The sequence below is a fragment of the Crassostrea angulata genome, chromosome 4 (genome assembly GCF_025612915.1).
Source record: "Crassostrea angulata isolate pt1a10 chromosome 4, ASM2561291v2, whole genome shotgun sequence".
Classification (NCBI taxonomy): domain Eukaryota; kingdom Metazoa; phylum Mollusca; class Bivalvia; order Ostreida; family Ostreidae; genus Magallana; species Magallana angulata.
The window spans coordinates 1,219,311-1,237,655 of NC_069114.1; the positions used below are offsets into that span (position 1 = coordinate 1,219,311).

At 32.3% G+C, this 18,345-nt stretch overlaps 1 protein-coding gene across 4 annotated transcripts in view; it reads right to left on the reverse strand.

Moving 5' to 3' along the window:
- Positions 1-1,611: 1,611 nt before the first annotated feature.
- Positions 1,612-18,345, reverse strand: part of LOC128179518 (uncharacterized) — a 67,192-nt gene continuing 50,458 nt past the window's right edge. For all 4 annotated transcript variants that reach the window (XM_052846958.1, XM_052846957.1, XM_052846959.1 and 1 more), the window contains 4 exons: positions 16,926-16,983; positions 14,889-15,079; positions 13,297-13,383; positions 1,612-9,222 (listed from right to left, as the gene is read on the reverse strand). In XM_052846958.1, the coding sequence (XP_052702918.1) occupies positions 2,198-9,222; positions 13,297-13,383; positions 14,889-15,079; positions 16,926-16,983 (7,361 nt within the window). In that variant the 3' untranslated portion in view covers positions 1,612-2,197. The remainder of the gene's footprint in view (positions 9,223-13,296; positions 13,384-14,888; positions 15,080-16,925; positions 16,984-18,345) is intronic.

Consider the following 18,345-nt stretch of genomic DNA (forward strand, 5'->3'; position numbering starts at 1 on the left):
TTGACCGCCCAATTGTGACCCCACCGTACCCCTGGGGATCATGATTTGAACAAACTTGAATCTACACCAGCTGTTGATGCTTCCATGCATCTGGCCAGATGGTTCTTGAGAAGAAAATTTGAAAGATATTTCTCTATATATTCCTATGCAAAAAATTCAGCCCCCAATTGTGGCCCCACTATACCCCTGGGGATCATGATTTGAACAAACTTGAATATACACTATCTGAGCATACTGCCACGCAAGTTACAGCTTTTCTGGCCATTTGGTTCTTGAGAAGAAGATTTTTAAAGATATTTTTTATATATTCCTATGCAAAAAATTTGACCCCCAATTGTGGCGCAATCGTACCCCCGGGGATCATAATTTGATCATATTTAAATCTACACTACTTGAGGATGCTTCCACGCAAGTTACAGCTTTTCTGGCCAGTTAGTTCTTGAGAAGAAGATTTTTAAAGATATTTTTCTATATTCCTATGTAAAAATTCGCCCCCCCCCCCCCCAATTGTGGCCTCACCGTACCCCTGGGGATCATGATTTGAACAAACTTGAATCTACACTACCTGAGGTTCTACTTAGTGCTTAGATTTGGTCTAAAATATATGCACTTTGATTTTTTTTTTCAAAGTGCGTTGCTACATGGTATTTAAGGGGGCTGAATGATCATGGCCGTTTTGGACTATATTTTTCTCCTAAGAAGAAGAGCTTTGTCTATATTGAAATTCAAAAATCAAAATATTTTGCTTAATGATAATCAAAACATATACTAGTAAAAATATTGAAGGAATATCAGATAATAGTTTGTTTACTACCCAGACCTCCTTACTTATAGAGACGAGTAAAATAAGCATATGTATTCTATAAAGTCTATTTCATATCAACAAAAAGACCAACACATGATTGCTAATTCAAATACTGTAAACGCATTATATTTGGCGTGTACAATATTTGGCGGAAATAAGTTTTTGAACAAGTTGGCGTTGATTTGAATGAGCGTATTCCTGAATGTTCCTTTTCTTATAATATGCGCATAGCATTTAGCGATGTACTTGATTTAGCGGAAGCCGTATTCCGCCAAAAGGGCTAAAAAGGATACACAGCCAAATGTAGTACGTTTACAGTAGTCTAATTTGATGCTGACCGGTCTGACGGTTCAACGATAATAGTGAGTACAATGAAATACAACTCAATTTAAAATCCATCAGAATACTAGAATAATGAGTACAATGAAATACGCTGTACAGTTGTGTATAAATTGGATCAAATATTACTCATTGCAAAAATAATTCATACAAAAGCGCATTTAATAAAAACTAAATTATTTGCAAGTTAATGTTTACTCAGACACTGTCCGCGTTTGATTTAATGATTGAATATTCCCGACACACACGCCATTCTGTAACGTTGTTCATTAGAATTTTTATTGTACAAATCAATTAATTTCTAATACTTGGAGTGATGAATGATTTTTTAATATATTTTTAAGCTTTGGTCTTAAACAACTAGAGAAATATAGCTTTATAATGCTGGATAAAATGGATCATATTGATTGATGTCTGTTGTATAACTTTGTAAAAATAGCCCAGTGCCTCCATGCCTATTTTGTCCGACTTTATGCAAATAAGTTTCTTGGAATAAATTACTTAAATTTACGTTTGCTACCTTACTCAGTAAAAATTGAAAATCAATTATTTCCGGTTTCTGGTTACTGGCTTTATGAAGAGAAGTTTGTTTGTGTTGATCACATAAATTAATGTCTGCGTTTTGACTTATTTAAACTTCACACTACTATCACGTTCCTCTTCACTGGCTTTATAAAGTGAAGCTTATCCTTCCTCAATACATCAATAAAAGTTGACTTCTTTACCAAATAAAAGTTGTCAGTGTTTTCATGTCCCTCTCCACTGGCTATATGTAAAAGAATTTGTGTTTGTTTTTATCAATACATGACTTAAGGTTTGCTGCTTTACTAAATAACAATAATTTAGTAAAATGTATTTTCTTTTTGTTCTTTATCTAAGGAAAGGAGTTTTTCCGTCATCACGGAAACTTACGTCGGCTCCTTTATTTATTAAACGTTGCATAGTGCTATCATGCCCCCAATTACCGGTGATATGTAGAGGAGTTTGTTTGTTTTTGCCACAAAAGTTAATATCTGCTCTTTTATCTATTAAAAGTTGAATAATGCTTCCATGTCAGCATTCACTGGCTTTATATAGAGGAGTTTCTTTGTTTGTGTCACATGAATTAATTTCTGCTCCTTTGTCTAATAAAAGTTGTACCGTGCTTTCATGTCCCGTTCTAATGGCTTTTTGCAAAGGGGTTTCTTTGTAGTTGTCATATGAATTAATATCTGCTCCTTTTTCTAATAACAGTTGAACAGTGCATTTACGTCCCCATTCACTGGCTTTATGTAAAGGAGTTTCATTGTTTGTGTCACATGAATTAATATCTACTCCTTTATCTAATAAAAGTTGAACAGTGCATTTACGTCCCCATTCACTGGCTTTATGTAGAGGAGTTTCATTGTTTATATCACATAAATAAATATCTGCGCCTTTATCTAATAAAAGTTGTACAGTTCCTTCACTTCGCAGTATACTTGCTTTATGTAGAGGAGTTTCTTTGTTTGTGTCACATAAATTATAATCTGCTCCCTTTTCTAGTAAAAGTTGTACAGTTCCTTTATGTCCCTTTTCACTGGCTTTATGTAGAGGAGTTTCTTTGTTTGTGTTACATGAATCAATATTTGCTCCTTTATCTAATAAAAGTTGTACAGTGCTTTCATGTTCATATTCACTTTCAATATCTAGAAAATCGAATAACCAATGTACAGTGCTTTCATGCCCTCCTTCACTAGCTTTATGTAGAGGAGTTTCTTTGTTTTTGTCAAATGAATGAATATCTGCTCCTTTATCTAATAAAAGCTGTACAGTGCTTTCATGTCCTCCTTCACTGGCTTTATGTAGAGGAGTTTCTTTGTTTGTGTCAAATGAATTAATATCTGCTCCTTCTTCTAATAAAAGTTGCACAGTGCTATCATGTCCTCCTGCACTGGCTTTATGTAGAGGAGTTTCTTCGTTTGCGTCACATGAATTAATATTTGCTCCTTTATCTAATAAAAGTTGTACAGTTCTTTCACGTCCCCGTCTGGCTTTATGTGGAAGAGTTATGTTAAATCTGTCACATGAATTAATATCTGTTCCTTTGTCGAATAAAAATTGTACATTGCTTTCAAAAACAAATTCACTAGCATTAAGCAGAAGTGTTTCTTTGGATGGGTCACACATAGTAATCTCTGCTCCCTTATCTAAAACAAACTTAACAGGGATGTCAGGGCAATGTTGAATTATATTATGTAGAGGAAATTTTTTGTTTGCGTCACATGAATACATATCTGCTCCTTTTTCTAATAAAAGTTGTACCGTGCTATCATGTCCCCATTCACTGGCTTTATGTAGAAGAGTTTCTTTCTTTAAGTGACATACCTTACAATATTTTCCGTTACTTAAAGAAAGATGTATAGTGCTTTCACGTCCCCGTCTACTGGCTTTATGTAGAGGAGTTTCTTTGTTTGTGTCACATGAATTAATATTTGCTCCTTTATCTAATAAAAGTTCAACAGTGCTTTCATGTCTTCCTTCACTGGCTTTATGTAGAGGAGTTTCTTTGTTAAGGTCACATGAATTAACATCTGCTCCTTTTTCTAATAACAGTTGCACAGTTCTTTCATGTCCTCCTTCACTGGCTTTTTGCAGAGAGGTTTCTTTGTTTGTGTCACATGAATTAATATCTGCTCCTTTATCTAATAAAAGCTGTACAGTGCTTTCATGTCCTCCTTCACTGGCTTTATGTAGAGGAGTTTCATTGTTAAAGTCAAATGAATTAATATCTGCTCCTCTCTCTAATAACAGTTGCACAGTGTTATCATGTCCTCCTGCACTGGCTTTATGTAGAGGAGTTTTTTTGTTTAGGTCACATGAATTAATATCTCCTCCTTTATCTAATAAAAGTTGTACAGTTCTTTCACGTCCCCGTCTACTGGCTTTATCTAGAGGAGTTTCTTTATATTTGTCACATGAATTTATATCTGCTCCTTTGTCTAATAAAAGTTGCACAGTGCTTTCAAGTCCAAATTCACTAGCATTAAGCAGAAGAGTTTCTTTGTTTGTGTCACACATAGTAATCTCTGCTCCTTTATCTAATAAAAACTTTACAGTGCTCTCACGGCCACATTTGATTGCTTTATGTAGAGGAGATTCTTTGTTTGTGTCACATGAATTAATATCTGCTCCTTTTTCTAATAAAAATTGTACCGTGCTATCATGTCCCCATTCACTGGCTTTATGTAGAGGAGTTTCTTTGTTTGTGTCACATGAATTAATATCTGCTCCGTTATCTAATAAAAGTTCCACAGTGCTTTCATGTCTTCCTTCACTGGCTTTATGTAGAGGAGTTTCTTTGTGTTTGTCACATGAATTAACATCTGCTCCTTTTTCTAATAACAGTTGCACAGTTTCTTCATGTCCTCCTTCACTGGCTTTATGTAGAGGAGTTTTTTTGTTTGTGTCAAATGAATTAATATCTGCTCTTTTTTCTAATAAAAGCTGTACAGTGCTTTCATGTCCTCCTTCACTGGCTTTATGTAGAGGAGTTTCATTGTTAAGGTCACATGAATTAATATCTGCTCCTCTTTCTAATAAAAGTTGCACAGTGCTATCATCTCCTTCTGCACTGGCTTTATGTAGAGGAGTTTCTTTGTTTGTATCACATGAATTAATATCTGCTCCTTTTTCTAATAAAAGTTGTACAATGCTTTCACGTCCCCATTCACTGGCTTTATGTAGAGGAGTTTCTTTGTTTGTGTCACATGAATTAATATCTGCTCTTTTTTCTAATAAAAGCTGTACAGTGCTTTCATGTCCTCCTTCACTGGCTTTATGTAGAGGAGTTTCTTTGTTTGTGTCACATGAATTATAATCTGCTCCTTTTTCTAGTAAAAGTTGTACAGTTCCTTTATGTCCACTATCACTGGCTTTATGTAGAGGAGTTTCTTTGTTTGTGTCACATGAATTAATATCTGCTCCTTTTTCTAATAAATATTGCACAATGCTTTCAAGTCCAAATTCACTAGCATTAAGCAGAAGAGTTTCTTTGTTTGTGTCACACATAGTTATCTCTGCTTCTTTATTTAATAAAAACTTTACAGTGCTCTCATAGCCACATTTAATTGCTTTATGAAGAGGAGATTCTTTGTTTGTGTCACATGAATTAATATCTGCTCCTTTTTCTAATAAAAGTTGTACTGTGCTATCATGTCCCCGTCTACTGGCTTTATGTAGAGGAGTTTCTTTGTTTGTGTCACATGAATTAATATTTGCTCCTTTTTCTAATAAAAGTTGTACCGTGCTATCATGTCCCCGTCTACTGGCTTTATGTAGAGGAGTTTCTTTGTTAAGGTCACATGGATAAACATCTGCTCCTTTTTCTAATAAAAGTTCAACAGTGCTTTCATGTCCTCCTTCACTGGCTTTTTGCAGAGAGGTTTCTTTGTTTGTGTCACATGAATTAATATTTGCTCCTTTTTCTAATAAAAGTTGCACAGTGCTTTGATGTCCTCCTTTACTGGCTTTATGTAGGGGAGTTTCTTTGTATTTGTCACATGAATTAATATCTGCTCCTTTATCTAATAAGAGTTGTACAGTTCTTATACGTCCTCCTTTACTAGCTTTATGTAGAGGAGTTTTCTTGTTTGTATCACATGAATTAATATTTGCTCCATTATCTAATAAAAGTATTACAAAGCTTTCACGTCCCCGTTCACTGGCTTTATGTAGAGGAGTTTCTTTCTTTGTGTCACATGAATTATAATCTGCTCCATTATCTAATAAAAGTTGTACAGTGCTTTCATTTATCCATTTACTGGCTTTATGTAGAGGAGTTTCTTTGTATTTGTCACATGAATTAATATCTGCTCCATTATCTAATAAAAGTTGTACAGTTCCTTCATGTCCCCATTGACTGGCTTTATGTAGAGGAGTTTCTTTGTTTGTGTCACATGAATTAATATCTGCTCCTTTTTCTAGTAAAAGTTGTACAGTTCCTTCATGTCCTCCTTTACTGGCTTTATGTAGAGGAGTTTCTTCTTTTAGGTCACATGAATGAATATCTGCTCCTTTTTCTAATAAACGTTGCACAATGCTTTCAAGTCCAAATTCACTAGCAGTAAGCAGAAGAGTTTCTTTGTTTGTGCCACACATGGTAAATTCTGCTCCATTATCTAATAAAAGTTGCACAGTGCTTACATGTCCTCCTTTACTGGCTTTATGTAGGGGAGTTTCTTTGCCTGTATGAAATGAATTAATATCTGCTCCTTTTTCTAATAAAAGTTGCACAGTGATTTGATGTCCTCCTTTACTAGCTTTATGTAGAGGAGTTTCTTTGTGTTTGTCACATGAATTAATATCTGCTCCTTTATCTAATAAGAGTTGTACAGTTCTTATATGTCCTCCTTTACTAGCTTTATGTAGAGGAGTTTTCTTGTTTTTATCACATGAATTAATATTTGCTCCTTTTTCTAATAAAAGTTGTACCATGCTATCATGTCCTCCTTCACTGGCTTTATGTAGAGGAGTTTCCTTGTTTGTATCACATGAATTAATATCTGCTCCTTTATCTAATAAAAGTTGTACAGTGCTATCATGTCCTCCTTTACTGGCTTTATGTAGAGGAGTTTCTTCTTTTAGGTCACATGAATGAATATCTGCTCCTTTTTCTAATAAAAGTTGCACAGTGCTTACATGTCCTCCTTTACTGGCTTTATGTAGGGGAGTTTCTTTGCCTGTATGAAATGAATTAATATCTGCTCCTTTTTCTAATAAAAGTTGCACAGTGATTTGATGTCCTCCTTTACTAGCTTTATGTAGAGGAGTTTCTTTGTGTTTGTCACATGAATTAATATCTGCTCCTTTATCTAATAAGAGTTGTACAGTTCTTATATGTCCTCCTTTACTAGCTTTATGTAGAGGAGTTTTCTTGTTTTTATCACATGAATTAATATTTGCTCCTTTTTCTAATAAAAGTTGTACCATGCTATCATGTCCTCCTTCACTGGCTTTATGTAGAGGAGTTTCCTTGTTTGTATCACATGAATTAATATCTGCTCCTTTATCTAATAAAAGTTGTACAGTGCTATCATGTCCTCCTTTACTGGCTTTATGTAGAGGAGTTTCTTCTTTTAGGGCACATGAATGAATATCTGCTCCTTTTTCTAATAAACGTTGCACAGTGCTTTCATGTCCTCCTTCACTTGCTTTATGGAGAGGAGTTTCTTTGTGTAGGTCACATAAATTAATATCTGCTCCTTTACTTAACAAAAGTTCTACAATGTAATCGTTCCCTTTTTGACTTGCTATATGGAGAGGACTCCCTGCGAAATGTTCACATAAATTAATTTCAGCTCCATGAGTCAGTAAAAGTTCAACAGTGATATCAATTGACTGATTTCTTGTTTCCTTATTTTTGTGTTCGCTTGTGTCCGTATTAAAAACTGACAGCATCAAGGGAGTGTATTCATATATCCCCCTGGTTTTCAAATTCACATTATTCCTCACCTGAATCAGCTCCCGCAATATTTCATGATTATGAAACTGGGAAACAATGTGAATAGGATTGTATTGCCCCCATTTTTTTACCAAAAACCATTTAATTTGTTCTTTTGGAAAGACATTGAACAAATCCATCGAACCATTGCAACATACCGCAGAAAAAAGAGAAGTATATTTAAGAGAATTTTGCATTCGCTGTAGAGTTTCTAAACAATGTTTTGAAACATCTGTATGACAAAATACAATTATAGCACTAAGAATTTGCACTTTATATTCATAAAACAGAAATTCAAGTTTGGAACCGAATGACTGTTTTGATTCTTGATTGTTTTTTTGTTTTCTTAACTCTTCGTGAAGCTGTTTTTTGGCAAGTAAGTTGTGCAGTTTTTTGGGGCATTCTTTTAATTTTTGTATGAAACATGTAGCCACCTTCTCATTCCTCACACATGGATTTAGAACAACATCCAACAGACGATCTCCAAACACATCATTAAAAAGTCTATCCGCTAGATCGCTTACATATTTATCATTTAGATATATGGTAAATTTATCAACTTCTTCTTTTCTATTGTCGTCACTGCTTTTTAAGTTTACACGTCGTCTAAGGAAACCAATATCTGCATACTTTATTGTTTCTCTCGGATAGTCTGTTCCAAACACATAGGTGGTAACTTCCATAACAAAATCGTGATAAAAATGATAGGTGTCGTCAATCTTCTTGACAAAAAATCCCTCTAGAGTCTTCAGAGCGTCACCAATAATATGAGATGCTGTGTTTGCCATCATTCCACAGAGTTTCAAAGCAAGTTCAAATTTTTCCTTTAAGCAATCCTTTTCATGTATATCCTCAACACAAAGCTGATTGTTACACAGAACAAGAAGAACAAGCGCACAGTATTTTTCGTTGCATCCCTTTTTGGGGTCATTTCTGAAATTTCTTATTTGTTCCTGACATACGTTAAAAGGTTCTTTAAAAAATCGCGGTCCTATTGTCTGGTTATTTTCGTCGCTAAAATAAAGTTTGCATAATAACGGAAAATACTCCTCAGTCGTCAAAATTCCACTAATATCGTCTTTTAAAAGACCACTGTTTGATGCGTAACTCCTTAAAATGGTTTCTTTTTCTTCATTATTCAGTTTATGTTTGTCTTCACTAAGATCAATGCTGCATGATTTATCGTTTAACATTCCTTTAACCCTATCATCAAACAGAATATATTTTCTACTTGAGAGCAACATCTTGCTATTTTTTAAAAAAGCTTTTAACCTTTCATCGTGTTCCTTCCATGAATTATAGGCTATTTCGTCGAAAGATTCGTTGCCAATAGGATCATTGAATACAAAAAGGAGTCTGCTTTGTGATCCATCTACTGAGGAATATGTATCAGCGATTTCTTTCACGTTATATACGGGTTTCACCTTCCATCCTTGACTCCTAAACCACAACGCTATATGTTGTATAATGGCGGACTTCCCTGACCCCGAGTTACCAGTCACAACCACCAGGTTCTGACTTTTTATGAGCTTTTCTACTGCTTTACAAGCTCGTGTTGAAACAAATTGTCTGTTGTCATCCTGCCACTGCATAAATATAGCTCGATCAACTGGCGATTCTGAAAGATAAAGGTATTCTCCATTACATTTTGTTAGGCATTTGACAAGAACATCAATATCATATCATAATATTTAATTGTTTAACCCTTTCGTACAAAATCGGGGATTATGATTAAATTAGATATTTAAAAGCCGTAATTTAATTAAGAAATATAATATAATCTGACGAAATAAATTACAGCTTTAAAGTCACAACAGCAAAACCAATGCCCATGCAATATGAATGTCTAATGTTTTGTGACGATTTTGAAAAATTAAAGATTAAGGTTTATAATAAGAACAATTTAGGCTTGCTGATATCGGTCAGTAAATACTTTTACGGTCTTGATGAATGACATAGGATAAGTGTGTATTAACGACATCAAAAAACCGTGATCGGATAGTTTGTGCAATTCTGTGGAGGTATATTGAAAGTTTAGTTCAACCCGATGCTTTGTCTCAGCAATGCATCAACGCTTTGCATTTCACACCCAGTTATATATATATATATATATATTTACCTCAACGTTTAAGATTTTTTCTGTTATTGAAACTATAAAGCCATTGCTACTATATTTCAACCTAGATGTGAAAAATATTCATTATAGTAGTATTATTGTATGTGTCCAAAGTGTGTTATTAGCCAAATTAAGCTTTTGTCAATTTTATTATCTGTGTTTGGTTAATTAAAAGAAAATGTTACATAAAAAGATTTATTTTCTTGGTTTTGTTACAGCACTGAATCATGATTTTTTGAAGTATACACTCTCATAACTGCAGCGGTGTGTGCATACAAATTGAGTAACGCGCGTTAGCCCGTTATGAAAATTTGTATGCACACACCGCTGCAGTTATGATATTGAATACTTCAAAAAATCATGATTTAATGCTTATATTTACATTTTTTAACTTCTTGCCTTGTCTGCAAATGTGATTCATACCTTAAATTTCCTTTTCCTTATCCTAAGGGTAAGTTAATATTAATGGAAGAGCCACAATAACAGTCACAAGCGTGAACTTTGATTTTCGCTTGTGACGTTGCAGTTTACAGCGTTCAACGTTTGTGACGTCATAATAAAACTCGTCAATTTGACCTTTGACTACTTGTTGCATTTAGAGGCATTTAAAGATCACAGAATTTAATGGAAAAACACAGTAGAATGTAAATATAACTTTTTATTGATCAACTTATTAAGATTGGATTATCGACTAGTAGATTAAAAACAGAATGTATTTTCTTTTCCAAAAAATATTTCTCCCATCGATTGTGCATTTGTTTTTTTGTAATTGAGCGCTGACTGACTTTTTTCGTACTTATTGTTAGGCCATTATTAATCACCGAATTGTCTACGAATTTACCCGTTTTCCTGATTAATTACCACAAAGAGCACACGCCGGGTGTTACCGGTCAGCAGAGAAGACTCACTCCTTCATGGCACCTTTTTCTACCTCTAAATTTTGTAGATGTCCGTGCTTACTGTGCTCCTGATTTGTATTTTTCCTTTAAATTGTTGAGTTTGAGCATTGCTCGTTATCACCACATACCATTTTTATAAAACTTGTTGTCACAAATTGTATACTCCAAGATCATTATTCGTTTGTATTGACATTCTGCCTTTACTACTTAGTAACTATTTACTATTATCTCTCACTGGATCGAGACTTTAATGTTAACACGAGATTTGACCTGAAGTCACCGATAGTTTGGAAAATTACCTGGTTCGTCTGTATTTTACATGAAACTGAAATATGTAGAACTGCTGGTAACCCACATTACAGTAAACCTTTGTCCATTAAAGGGGCATGGTCACGATTTTGGTCAAAAATTATTTTTTCGATTTTAATGTTTACAATGCTTCAGTAAGGCATTTTTAATAGTCAACCAAAATTTGAGTGTCATTTGATGAGTTATAAGCGAGTTACAGAGCTTACAATTCTTCGCTATGTAAACAAATCTTTTGTTTACATTTTGAATGTTGAAGTGAAAATTCCAGTTTTAGACCTAAAATGAATGTGTTAATTGTTAGGAACTGTTTATTAATCCTTAAAATGAATAATAAGATAGATAAAGCAGCTTTAAAAATATTTCTTACTGGTATATTGAACCTATGTAAACAAAAACAGGGCACGAGCCTTGTTTACATGACGAAGAATTGTAAACCCTGTATCTTGCTTAAAACTCAACGACTGGCACCCAGATTTCATTTGATCATTAGAAATGCATTCCTTAAGCATTGCAAATAATAAAAACAGAAAAATAAAATTTGACCAAAAACGTGACCATGCCCCTTTAAAGGTAAACAAGACGGTACAGTTTAGTAATGGCCAATGGTCTTTTTTTTTGTTTTTTTTTCTTTCTATTACATTTGAGCACGTCTTAACTGGCATGATAGAAATATAATTGGCATTTTTATCGTATCAAATATTTATTTTAGAACTATATATGATATTATTTAAATTTGGACCAAATAATTCGCCACTTTTAAAAAAGTGTTTCATGTACATTAATTTGTTATGTTTACTTTTAGAAGAGTCGCCATTAAATATGTTCTATGTCTATTTTTTTTTATTTGTATGCACTCACTGGCAGTATATGACGTCAAAACTGACGCTATTTTCATGATTGTATCAAAGTCAGTCAAAATTGGCAATATAGAGCTACTCTTTGAACAAGAACGGACTTTTTGTCACTTACAAGTAATGGAGAGAAACATTTTTGGTGAAAATATTTTATTTGTTCAAGCAGTTGCTCAATGATTTCCTATAGAAAAACTGTTTGATAGCAAGCCGTTTTAAGCTAAAAATGCGATATTGGCGGTAAAAGGGTAAACTTTATGATGTCGTATTTTTGAGGGGGCCATATTATATAGTCCTTTCAAAAGTGAGAGCAAATCACATTTTTTTTAGTGTTTCATACAGACCTTAAAACAGGGATCAGGGCAGGGATACAACGTCTTTTTTTAGAATGAAAAAATAAACAATTTTTAAAAGAATGTGAATCAGGAAAGAAAAAATAAATGTCCGATAACAACAAAGTACAAAAGGAAAAATAATATTTATTGTTTCAACTTTAGATCAAATTAAACACGCACCGTAAAGCATATTATTCAAAGAATGATTCCTTATTCCATTAATCATGCTATTAAATAATAAAATAGTCATTGATGGAAAGAATTACACTATATATTACAAAGACAATTAGTAGTGTTGTCAAAGACAACTGGAAAATGAAAATTAAAAAATATTACCTATAGCAAATTGTGCACTCATCATTTATTTTCAGTATTCATGTCGTTTAAGTTCTTTTAAAAGGTTGGACTACACCTTTACAATCCTTTTTTTTTCTTCATTTAAAGTTCTTTTAATTGCAAGTAATAAAACTTTGGCACAATATGTTTGTATGGTGTCAATTAAATAAAACAAATAATGAATACTTTGAATACCTAAATAGCTTTAAGAAACGGAACACCTCGTAAACACATAGCTTGTTGTTTGATTACACAAACGTAGAGAGCGCGTCAGTTACTTGCTTCCATATTTATGTGATATGTCTCCCTATTTGTTTGTTTTCTCTTTGAAAGATAGTTTAAAAATATAATAATCATAACGTCAAATTAGAATGTATATTTTAAGGCGCATCATTTGTACAGAGGTTATTATCATTGACATAATTTTTTTTTTTTGAATGAAACATGAAATCAATATGCCTTTGAAAAGTAGGACGTATTTTTAGGAAACATTAATCATTTTATAGTGATTTTGCCTACCCTAATTCAGACTATTTGTCTATGAGATAAAAAAAAGATATACGGGGAAAGATGTGAAAAAAACTATAGAGAATCATTTAAAAATCTAAATCACTGAATTAAAAAAGTAATACAAGACGGTGGATAGCCCTCTTTTGAGGGTGATGGACGGTTCATCCAAGAACACCTGTATACGTGAGAAGCATGTAATAAAAACATACATCATATCATTATGACCGAATTGTTTTTGATATATTTCTTCATATCTTACTCTTAAATTAATGATATGAGATAATGTGTATAATATCAAAAAGGTGATATTGTGACAATGTAAAATGTTCATGATACCTTGTACAACCAGTTCTGCATTATCGCATATATCCGTGCGAATCAATGGTTGTTCTTCGTCATCACGTCTTTTCCGGAGTTGAATACCTAGAGGTTGAAGAAAGCATAACAATTGCATTTACTAAATTTTTTTTTTGTTTTCTGTGTTCCGAGCACTTGTTTCATTGTTTACAATTTTATGAAGTTATGCTTTAGTTCTGAGTATATTTTATTAATTGAATTTAACCATTGCTAGGAAAAATGTTTCCGAAGGTTGCGAGTTAAATAGCTGACAAAATAACACACAATGTCTTAATTTGATTTATAAATAGAGAAAACAAAAATTCTTTTTTGGAAAAAAAGTCTTTACTTTTAGAAATCTCCTCCTCACGAACAAACACGATCCGTATTAATAAGGTAATTATCTATACACCACAAGACAACGTCTTAGGTAGTTCATGCGCTATTACGTTTTACGATCTAATTAAGGCATGAACGATGTATTTAACAAAAGAACTAAATAGACAAATATTGATTTATAACATATTTATTTTTAAAAAGTGATGACTTCCGTAATAAATGATTGCTTTGTAAAATGATAGTTCGCTTACTTTTTTCCATAAAAACATTATTTTGTTGACCTGAGTGATTGTTCTAATGATTCTTTGAACATTATTCATTGAAATTCCATAAACATATCAAAATCCTTACTGAGATCGAAAACATGCAACAAAGGAAATAAATATGCAAAGGGAGATCATTCCAACCTCTTGTTATAACTATACAATCTCTATTCGATACGCTTAGGGACAAGCATACTTATATTCTCCTCCAAAATAATCGTTAGAATTTAACTACAGTCGAAGAAATATTATTTCATTACTTTATAACAGTCTTTGAAACCAGTGAATAAAATTGAATAGGTTTTTTTTTATTGAAATCAATTTTATCTGCACACGTTGCTGCAATTTCTCAATACCGTTCTCAATCCAAATAACTTACCGATATCAAAAGAAACCATACTATGCGATTTGAAAAAGTTTAATCAACGGTTTGTTTAAATCCATATCTTTTCTATTTAGTAATAAGAAAAACCTACTTTCAGAGTGCTAATAAAATCACTAACCTATGCAAAGATTTCTACCAAAAATACGCCCAATGTGATCCTGAGAAGGCCAACTCGCCGTGTTGTTTTATTTTGATTGATAAAGGGCTTTAAATGGTAAGTAATATAAACAATTTAGAGATTTCTAAACATTCATTAATAAAAAAAAAAAACCCTTTGATTCTCTATAATTCGAGTGTGTGTGTAAGCAATATTGTCAATATGTATTATATAATTTAGCGAATGGAACATAAAATCTTTAATTAAAAAATAAATAAATTCATGAACTTCACGTAGAATATTCGTCAAAACATGATTTCCTGAAAATATAATTACAGACTTTGGGTGATATTCATAATGTATGAAAAAAGCTCCCCCCCCCCCCCCCCCCCGAAATGTTCTATTTTAGCAACGGTCCTAACTTTTACAAACCCGATCACAGTGATCGTCGTATTATCAAAAGCTTGTTTGGATACGGATTATAAAGTAAAGAAAATTCATCTCTTACCTCTCCTATAAATGATATACGCAATACAGAAGAGGGAGAGAGAGATCAGTACTCCGTAAAGTATTGGTATCACGGTCACTTCATCATTGATGGCAAATTCATTCTTTTCAAGTGTTTTGTTTGCATTCATAGAAGCAATCGCCACCTGTATTGTTTTCGTAGTTTCTGGAGGTTGAGTTGTTGTGTCAATACTGTTTTAAAAAAAACGGTTTTTTCTACATTAAAGAAAACTTCGATAATGAATATTTGAACATTATTGTACTGTAGGTCTTATAACCTTTAAATCTCCTGAATGATTTTGTTTTAAGAAATTACCATTTTTTGCACTTCGAAGCAAGATTTAACAATGTATACCTAAATTAGCACTATCTTCAAATTGTTATTTGTAATAAGTAATATAATTCTTTACATTTTATTTAAGAAACACTATATAATACCGTTTAATTTATCTACAGAAATGAACAAAATTTCCCTTTTTTTAGCTTGTGGCATTACAAAAGTAAATTGGTTCAAAGTGTAATATTTAAACTTTTTATAAAATCCCAACGACAGCATATTTATTGTTGTAAACATTTATTAATTTAAATGACCTTTTTTCACTATATATCAGTTCTTTGTAACGTCATTTATACACACTGATGCTATTCACTTATTAAAGAACGGAAATATCCTTAACAATGTTTTATAATATCAAATTTGTTCAGTAATTTATGTTTGATATATTTGATTAATCAAACACACATGCGTTGATATCGCAGAAAGGGAGAACTAAACACTTTTTTAAAAATGTTTCTTGACATTGATCTATTGTATGACATGTGGTGATAACAAACAGTGGACAAATTCAATTACAAAATAGGAGCATAGCAAACCCGGACCTCTTAAAAAATGAGGTAGGATCAGGTTCAAAGGTCAAAATCTAAACTATGTTGAATCTACACTATATCAGCTATAGTTTTTGATCACATTCTCTATCATTTAAGTTCTTGTAAGATGTTAAAGACATTATTATAAATATTTTTAAATAAAACTTTTAAACATTTCTGGGGTGTCAAAATTGTCGACGGCTCTCAGTTTGAAAAACTTGTAGAGATTTCTCTGTTTTAATATCGCCTACAAATTGTGTTGCTAAAAAAAATCGACTTGTTTTAAATTCACAGTCTTGTTTCAATTGTCAATACTTCAAAGAGTAAGGCACTGGTAAAACTTATGTTGATAATTCATTAAAAGTTCAAAATTGTCTCATATAATTTTTGTTTGTTAAGTGCTAACAAAACAAAGTGCTAAAACAATCTTAAATTTACAATCTTTCAAAAATTCAATGTTAAAGTTTGGATATAACAGGCTATTCAAGTTTTATTTTTTAAAAACATCATACCCTATTTTTTACTGTTTCCTAATTACAGTCAGTTCAGGCATATCTTTAACAACATACACCATAGCATAGCATTGACATCTCTTACAATAGCAGTGGAATCTTATACCATTGCATTGGAATCTCACACCATATCATACAATCTCATAGATTTTCATTCGTCATATCATACCATAGCATACAATATGATTTAAACTCGGTTTTAAATGCTTTAATTCATACTAAATGTTCACATTGAAGATTAGTTGTTAACTTTGGCTTTTTAACATTTTACTTAAAAATATTCGGAACTCTTATGTATATGGAGGCTTTCTTGTTACAATCTCATAGCATACCACAGCATAGTATACCATACTATATCACTCAGTCCTTCATTTTAATTTCTCATAGCATAGCATACAAATCTCATATCATTGCATTTAAATCGCATAGCATATCATTAAAATCGCATAGCATAAAATGTTAAAAGATATGCATGAAACGACCGTATCCTCCTCCCCCTTTGAAGGGAACCGGACCCTTTATTTGAACAAACATGAATATTATAGAGTATGTAGTTAGTTAAAGAGTTGTGAAAAAAATTAAAATGAAAAAAAAAATATGTTTCCTAAAGTTTTTTAAAAGTTAAGCTTTAAGTATTAATACTTTCCAAAGTGTCTTACCCTTTACAAGATGGTTCGGCAAGGAAACAACCATTTCCAATTGATGTACAACTCGGATCTATAAGAGAGAAACAAATGGCTGAGTTTTCGTTTAGATTTCTTTGTAAAAACAAATTTATTGTAGACATTCAATGTTTTTGTCGTGTAAAATATGAGAGAAAATGGTAATAAGAAAAGGACCTCGTGTACATAATTTACTACTTTTGTTATCAATTGTTTTGAATACTTGTCATAAGATCCATTTCATTTCAGTTTAGTAAAACTCTCTGTTAAAAAGCCAGATAATCTGAAGCTTCTGACCCCTTTCATTCAAGAGTATAGTTTTTTTTAGATATGTCATTCTTCAATGTTGTTGCATAAAGAAATTTTTAAGAAGTATATCATTGAAATATGTTGACAAAACATACTTAACAATTACAAAGAAATAGTGGGGTCAGTTTTTATACCTCTTAGTTATGACCTATTTAATTTGACCTTTTTGCACCTAAAATGCAATTTCAGCCTAATTGGGATTTGTTGTCAGTATTCTTAATTAAGCAAATTATGCACAATAGCTATGCACAATAGCTAGCTATAGACTGAATAGAAAGATTACAAGAACATTTCGTATGAAGCTGCATAATGTTTGGGGGGACTTACATTTAAAATAGACAATTTTATGATAGTTATAATTTGATTTGAAATGAAAATTTTTTGAATGTCAAAAATTTTATTCGATTAATCCAGTTTGCTTTGGTAGGTATTCAGTTATATATGAAACATGGAGGTCATTGATATCAAGTTTTATATAAAGGGTTTCAAAGGTGTTAAAATTCTCGCAAAAAATTTTTAGTCATTTTCTAAGTATTCGGAAGAAATTTTTGCCAAATTTCTATAACTCTCTTGATATTCAATCTTGTATATGCCACGCAGAACCTGAAGATTATGTTATATTTATATGAATATTTATATTTATATCATGTCATATTTTATTTATATTTATATGAATACATAGAGCAGAGAATGCTCATTTCTCCTAGGCACCTGATCCTACCTTTTTTTTTAAAGGTCCGCTTTGCTTTGAATTTGTATTTTGTTTTATGGATTTTACAGATGGTTGACAGTGTGTTATTGTCATTTTTCATTGCTAACCAATCAAATGTTAAAAATGTGTGTAATAAATAAAGAATGATAAAAAGAAAAGTATATTGAAAATTCATAACATTTTTTGTTTTTGTCATTTTCGTCTAAAAAAAAACCTTTCCGCACGAAAAAAATAGTTCTTCCCAAGAAACTTTGTGTTTTTAGCTCACTTGAGCTGAACATTTTCTCAAGAACTATTAATCCAGGAAAGCTGAAACTTGTTTGGAAGCATTTTCAGGTAGTGTAGATTCAAAGATGTGAAAATCGTGACCCCCGGGCTGAGTGTGGTGCCAGAATC